This window comes from Tamandua tetradactyla, chromosome 5 (genome assembly GCF_023851605.1).
Source record: "Tamandua tetradactyla isolate mTamTet1 chromosome 5, mTamTet1.pri, whole genome shotgun sequence".
NCBI classification, from domain to species: Eukaryota; Metazoa; Chordata; class Mammalia; order Pilosa; family Myrmecophagidae; genus Tamandua; species Tamandua tetradactyla.
Window position 1 is genome coordinate 83,074,441 of NC_135331.1, and position 7,988 is coordinate 83,082,428.

At 34.7% G+C, this 7,988-nt stretch overlaps 1 protein-coding gene and 1 non-coding gene across 2 annotated transcripts; one reads left to right on the forward strand and one right to left on the reverse strand.

Annotated features, from left to right (window-relative positions):
- The first annotated feature begins 408 nt into the window (after positions 1 to 408).
- Positions 409 to 515, forward strand: LOC143685364 (U6 spliceosomal RNA). The gene has a single exon (XR_013176607.1). It is a non-coding gene; the product is annotated as a U6 spliceosomal RNA (small nuclear RNA).
- Positions 516 to 6,580: 6,065 nt separating this feature from the next.
- LOC143683160 (olfactory receptor 2B8-like) lies at positions 6,581 to 7,573 on the reverse strand. Its single transcript, XM_077159390.1, has one exon. It carries the CDS (start codon positions 7,571 to 7,573, stop codon positions 6,581 to 6,583), a length of 993 nt encoding a protein of 330 aa, XP_077015505.1.
- Between the last annotated feature and the right edge of the window lie 415 nt (positions 7,574 to 7,988).

Consider the following 7,988-nt stretch of genomic DNA (forward strand, 5'->3'; position numbering starts at 1 on the left):
ATATAGGCTATAAATATGCAAGTCAAAGAAGTCCAATGAACCCCAAATAGAATAAATCCAAATAGACCTACTTGAAGACACATACTAATCAGTCTGTCAAATGTTGAAGAGAAGCAGAAAATGCTGAAATCAGCAAGAGAAACATGATTTACTACAAAAATGGAAAACCCACCTAAGACTGAGTTTGGACTACTCAACAGGCAACATGGAGGCAAGAAGGCAATGGTATGACATTCTTAAGATCCTGAAATAGAAATTCTGTATCCAGTCAAATCATCCTTCAAAGGTGAGGGAGAAGGCAGGCCATGGTAGCTTAGAAGGCAGAGTTCTCTCCTGCCATGCCAGAGACCTGAGTTGGATTCCCGGTGCCTGCTCATGTGAAAAAAAAAAGAAAAAAAGTGAGAGAGAGTGCTCACTTCAGCAGTACATATACTAAAGTTGGAATGATGCTGAGAAGATTAGCATGACACCTGCACAAGGATGACATGTATGTTCATGAAGCATTTCATATTAAAAAAAAAAAGCTGAGGGAGAGATTAAAATTTTCACAAACAAATGCTGAGAAAAATTATCAATAAGAAACCAGCCTTAAAAGAAATATTAAAGGGCATTCTGCCAGCTGAAAAAAATAAAATACAGGAGAGGTGTATTTGGAGGACAGGACAGAATTGAAGAATACCGATAAGGGTAACTTAAAGGATAAAAATAGAAAGAGGAAAAGGAATATATAGATCTGGCAAATAAAATTCACAGAATAAGATGGTGAATTCAGGAAATGCCTTTATAGTAATAACTTTAAATGTCAACAGACTAAATTTACCAATTAAAAGATATAGATTGGTGGAATGGATTAAGAAATATGATCCAGCTATATTCTGCTTACAAAAGATTCATTGTAGACTCAATGATACCAATAGATTAAAAAGTAAAGGATGAAAGAAAACAAAAACAAAAAAGGATGGAAAAAGACTTTCCATGAAATCTGTAATCAAAAGAAAGTAGGAGTAGCTATATTAATATCAGACAAAATAGACTTTAAATGTTAAGACATCATAAGAGACAAAGAAAGACACTACATATTAATAAAACGGACAGTTCAGCAAGAAGAAATAGCAATCACTAATGTTTATGCTCCCAATCAATGAGCTCTGAAGTACATGAGGCAAACTTTGCCAAAAGTGAAGGCAGGAGGGAGGCACAGAAAGATGGTGGCATAGTAAGGTGTTGAATTTAGTTTGCCCTCTTGAAAAGTTAGTAAATAGCCAGGAACAGTGCAGAACAACTGCTGGAGGAACATCATTGACTGGGCACACAATGTATACGAGTCTGGACCAGGTGGCACAACTGAGATCCCAAACAGAACTGTAAGTCCCCCAAGTCACGGAGGCCAGTACCCCTCCCCCATGACATGGCAGGTGGGTTCCCTGAGGGGAAAAGAAACAGACTTTCCTAGTTGCTAAGACTTAGCTCAACCAAGCTTTAATTGCAGAATTAATCAACAAATTCTGAGTAATGGCAACTGACCCCCAGCACAAAAACTTGGAATAAGTTGTAAATGAAATTTGCCCCAGAAGAGAGGAGGCAGGGCTGATGAAAATTAAAAAAAAACAAAAACAAAAAAAACCAGAAGCTATTTGAGTTAGGCAACATAAAATACTTGAAAAGGTCTGGATCCCAAGAAAAGAGGGTATATAGAGTCTAGAGGTACATACAGCCATGTACCAACTCAGGCTCTTGAGTGACAAACCCAAGGACTGGGTATTGGGCTCTTAAAATGCTTTTTTACTTATTTTTTAAACTTCTTTGCAGCTCATTAGATAGAACTGGAAGCATTTTCAAGCTCCAGAACTTCCCCAGGAAAGAGAGAAACTAAAGTTTATCTGACACACAAAGGAACTAGTCAGGTGAAAGGACTTAGTCCCCTAGAAGATGTATCATCCCCAAGAAAAAGGGGGTGATGCCCAGCTCAAGTGGAATCCCTCCTTCAAGGAATTCAGTTCAGGGGTTGGAACTTAAAAGGAATCAAAGCCATACTACTACCTCACCTCTATCTTGACCACTACATGGGCAGGGAGAGTCTGCTGAAATTAAAGGCACTGCATGACTTTAAGCTGGTGGGAAGCCATGGGAAGACAAGCACCACAAGCTGGGCAGGATAGGAAAAGCACAGAGTCTAGAGGCTTCATAGGAAAAGTCTGACAACCTACTGGGTCTCATCCTCGTGGAAAAGTATTGTTGGCTACTCTTTCTTCCTGAGATGTGGCCCTGTCTTGTTTGGGAAAATCTGACTGGGGTCTATAATATCTGAGGAGACCCTCCTCAAGAAAAAGGTTCCATATAGGCAGGGCAAAAAACAGAAAGACAAGAACTGAAAAATTCTGATTAGTTAAAAAGAACCTATGCTAGGGATCTTGAATAAGTTGAACTGAATATCAAAGGACAAATAGAGAAAAAATCCGTCCAGTAGGAAAACCCTAGGCAAAAAAGTGAAAACTTCCAGAGTAAACTAATAAAGGAAATCAAATGCCTAGATGCCAACAAAAAATAATGAGTCATACCAGGAAAATCAAAGATATGGCTCAAACAAAGGAACAAACCAATACTTCAAATGAGAAAAGGATTCAAACAACTAATTCAGGATGCTTGAAAAGATATGCAAAATCTTATAAAAGATCAAATCAATGAGTTGAGGAAGTATATAAGGAAGACATAGAATATTATGTCTTCCATTCTCTAGAGCCCACCAGTCCCATTGCATTCATTATCTCCACTCACCTCCCCAAAGTGATAAATGTCCATATTTCTAAAAACAAAGTCTGTTTGGCCTGTTTTAAAATTTAGTATAAACTGAATCATAAAGTAGATATCCTTTTGTGTATGACTTATTTCTCTTTTGTTGGGAGATTCCTCCACAATATTGCAGAATTTTATTTTTATTGCTGTATAGCCTTTCATAGCATGATTATACTATAGTTTGCTTATCTATTTTACTGCTGATGGATATTTTGTATTTTCCAACGGGTTTATTATGAATACTAATGATATGAATATTTTAATTCAGGTATTTTAGCACCTATACCTCAGAGTGGAATGCCTGAGTAATAAGATATGCATATAAGCTTTAGTAAATATACTGCCTAGCAGTTTCCAAAATAGATAAAGCACTTTAGATTTTTATCAGCCATGTATGAGAATTCCATCTGCTTACAGTCTGTCAAGACTTGGAATTACCATTCTTTTTTTGTCTAGGTGTTCTGTTAAATGTATAATGGCATTAAGTTGTAAGTTTGATTTGTATTTCAATGACGACTAATGAAGTTGAACGTCTTTTTGTATTTTGACTGGTTATTTGAGTATCATTTTTTGTGAAGTGGCTTTTTAAGACTTTAGGACATTTTTCTACTACATTATCTGTTTTTAGCTTCTTGATTTGTAGGTACACTATGATCTGGTTTAGCCTTTGAAGTTATAAGCATTATAAACATCTTCTCCCAGGGTGTGGTTTGCCTTTTCACTTTCTTAATGGTATCTTGTTGATTAATAGAAGTTCCTAATATCAATGAAGTACAATTTTTCAATTGTTTGCTTTATGCTTAATGTTATTTATTAATTTCTTTAAAAACATCTGCCAATTCCAAGATCACAAAAAGATATCTTCCAATATTATTCTCCAAATGGTTTCTTGTTTTACTATTCACATTTATATCTATAAAATACATGAAAACAATTTTTGAGTGATATATCAGTATTTATTTTATATGGATATACAACTGACAGCACCATTTATTTTATTAAAAGGCTGCCCTTTCCTCACTTCTCTTCACTGCCAGATTTGTTATAAATAGAATGTTCAGATTTATATGGGTGTTTTTCCGGATTCTCTATCATGTTTCATTATTTAGTTTGTTTATTCTTACATCCATAACACATTGCATTAATTGTTGAAACTTTATAGTAAATAATGAGGTTAAGTATTGCAAGTCCTCTAATTTTGTTCAAGAGGGCAAAATTACAATCTATTTTTCATGAATATTATGCAAAAATCCTAAGGAAATTATTAATATCTAGCAATATATCAAAAGTAAAACAGATCAGGATTAAATTTATTTTATTATAGGAACAGATGATAGTTTTAATAATATTCAATTGATATAATATACTATTTTAACAAAATAAGGGAAAATCATATTGTCATTTCAATAGATGCAGAAAAAACCTTTGATAAAATATGGCATCCATTCATGTTAAAATAGAAACATAGCATACTGGTTTATGCATAGAAGGGAACTTAATTTGATAAAGGGTAGCTATAAAAGTCCTATAGCAACCACCATTCTCGAAAACTGGAAACAAGACAAGATCACCAATTAAGTTTAATGATAACGAACCCAATCTTGAAGTAAAATAAACATTCTTTAATGAAAATTTCCCAGGGCTCTAGTTACCATACATGACAAAGAGATGAAGAAAACAAGTATTGGTCCATGCATGGAATGATTCAAAATATTTAACATCCTGTAACTCTTATACACTGAGAAGTCATAATAGATGCCCAGTCAATTAGAACAAACACTGCCCAATAGCCGTCATCCTTTTTGGACTAAATATCATGCCTGCAAATAGGGACTAAATCCACCAACATTTAATTTCTTTAATTGTATCTGTCAAACAATTTTTTTTCCATCTAATGATAACTAACAACTCTTTGCACTTAACATCAACTTTTACTCCAATAAAGAGAATTCAGAAGGTGTCAGTGTATTGGGAAAACTTAGAGTTTATCACAAAATTTACTCTCCACTTCTTCAACCAAACCTGCAAACACTGTAAACTATGGACACATTTGAGGAAAAACAGATACTGAAGTTCTCTTAGTTAGGAACTAGGACTTTATGTTTGCAATATTTGAAACCTAATCCATTTCCTGTATATCTTTGTGAAATGTAAAAGAGATGCACAAATATATATATATATATATATATATATATGTAAATTTTAAAATAAAGCAAGGAAGTTTATAGTTTCATAGTATTAAAATATATTAAGATAGGGAGTAAGAAGGAAGAGTCAATTATATAAACACTGCTTAAAAGACAAGAGACATTTGCTCACATCCTCAAGCAACTCATTTTCCACATCTTGTGGTGGGAAATTAATTATATATCCACTGCCCAAACATATCTGGAAAGGCAAGTGTATGCTACCATTAAGGAAAGACTGATTATATTACATTCTTGAAGGTGGATGTTTCTTCTTATTTTCTACTGTAAATTCACCAAAATGACCAATCTAGTCATTCTCCTCTCTTCCCCATATTAACTGCATGATCTGTCCAATAAGGTAAGAAAATAAGTGATTTAAAATTTAATGAGAAGGGCAGGCCATGGTTTCTCTGCAGGCAGAATTCTCACCTGCCAAGACAGAGACCTGGATTTGACTCCCAGTGCCTGCCATGCAAAAAAAAAAAAAAAAAAAGTTAATGAAGAGGTGTTGCAGTTGGAAATGGTCTTTGAAATATTGGGGCTCTTTTTAAAATACCTTCAAAAAGTTCCTTATTGTTTCCAGCCCAGATACCTTTTCCAGAAACTATTATACAATAATGTAGAGTCTCTAAAAACAGGATATAAGGGATATCTGGGCAGTATACAGAAAGATATGATTTCTTGCCTTTTATTTTGCAGTAAAAATTGCTATTCTTCCACTTGGCCTGCTGAGAAAAAATATTATAATGCTGATAAAAAGGATTGAGCACTAAACATAAAAAATGTACTGTTTGGGATAGATGATATTTTTAGATCAAAGGCTTTTACCAGGAGATGTACATATTATTCATATAATGACCATAGGGAAAATTTTTGTTGAATGAGGTATAGAGTTAAAAAATTATGCTAAAAGAGGCTGTTTAAAAGGATGGGATAAGTGAACAAACAAGTAGAGGCATTGTGCATAGACATTTCTATGTGCATTCTTTTGTTCTCCAGAATAGTGCACTGACTGCAGCATACTTTGGTTCCCTGGGGCTGACCTATTATAATACTGATTCGAATATGATATACAATATGCATTTGGACAGCTGCACTTTAAAAAAATGAAGAAATGAATTGATCTCGATATCTATGGGTATTTCCTCCTAATTTTACAGCATAAATTAATCATTTCAAGCAATTATATTTCTGCTTTTTTAACACAAGTTTCAGACATTCCCTTACTGTAAATTTAATGTGTTATATGATAAAAAAATTCAGTTATTAATTTTTAAATGTCATTGGAAAAGACAACATATGTTAGCAAAGTGTTCAATATTTACTAAATTCTATGAATAATCATAACCTATTTTTAAAACTTTGTTTCATTATTTATGGGAAATAATAATCAATATGTTAATTTTTGTGAAATACATAGGTGCAAATAGTCAGCCACAATCAACTACAGTTATTTTGGCCAGAAGACAGTGAAGCTCATGACAGCTGGCAAAAAGCATTCCAAAAGGTGGAAGGGTGAAATTTTAATTGGAAGAGTACTGCCTTCTCCTAAACCACATTCCATCCTTTCTCTTGTTCCCTCCTCAGTAGCTTCTTGACTACTTAACATCCTTATTTCTCAATGTGTAAATAAGAGGGTTGAGCATTGGAGCCATAAGTCCATAGAAGAGTGCAAGAAGCTTTCCCTTCAATTTGGCTGAGCTGTTCTTGGGTGCCATATATGCATAACCACTGATGGCTGAACCATAGAACATAATGACAACCAGGAGATGAGACTCACATGTGTTGAAGACTTTCATGCGACCCTCAGAAGATTGGCTTCTTATTACTGCTCTCACAATGTTGGTGTAAGAGAATAGAATTAATCCAACTTGGATAACCTTTATGACAACCACAGCTGCATACATCTCCACTTCATTGATCCATGTATCAACACATGATAATTGAAGCATAGCTGGTACCTCACAGAAGAAATTCTCTATCTGATATTGACCACAACGAGGTAACAAGAAAGTCAACACCGTCTGCACCAAGGAGTTGCTGAAACCTGTCATCCAAGCCACTGCTGTCAGTTGTTGGCATAGGCGAGAATTCATGATAACTGTGTAATGGAGAGGCCGGCAGATTGCTACGTAACTATCAAAGGACATTACCGAGAGCAATACGCATTCCGTCGATCCTAGACCAAGAAAGGTGAAAAGTTGAGCTATGCAGCCCATGTAGCTGATGTTTCTCCTGTGGCTATGGATATTTACAAGCATCTGAGGGACAGTGGAGGTGGTATAGCAGAGGTCTAAAAAGGACAGATTAGCCAGAAAGAAATACATGGGGGTGTGGAGTTTGGGATTAAGATGAGTTAAGATTATGATAGCTGAATTTCCAAGGAGGGTCATTATGTAGAAGATAGCGATAGCCAGGAAAAGGGCTATTTCTAGTCTGGGCCATTCAGAGAAGCCTACCAGCACAAAGCCAGTGGAATGATGAAAGTTGCTGTTGAATCCTCTCATTGCTGTGACACTACTTGCTGGAAACACCAAGGTCAGAATTTTGGGAACCTTGTTATTCTGAGCACAGAACTTATGTTGGCTCATGAACCCACATTCAATAGAGGAACTGGAAAGTGGATGCTGAAACAAATCAAATCATTAATACATATATTTTTTATTTCCTCACTGTGAAAAAGAGAATTATGCATTTGTATTTATATCTGTGTCTGTATTTTGATGACCAAATTTTATTCATGACTTTCACTTAGTAAATTTATAGTAGTTTATTAAGTAAAGAGGTACTATGCAAGTAAAGAAAGTATAGAGGCATTAGAATATACTCATTAAAAAAGAAGTTGGCGGATTTGGTAAGATTCAGGCAAACTGAGAAATCACTGGATCTTCTCTAATTTACTCAATGTTTTCTAACTTTATTACATTTAGAAATTTAATTAAATCTCAATTTACTCAATGTTTTCTAAATTTATTCCCTTCAATTCAATTCATTTTCTAGCTACTT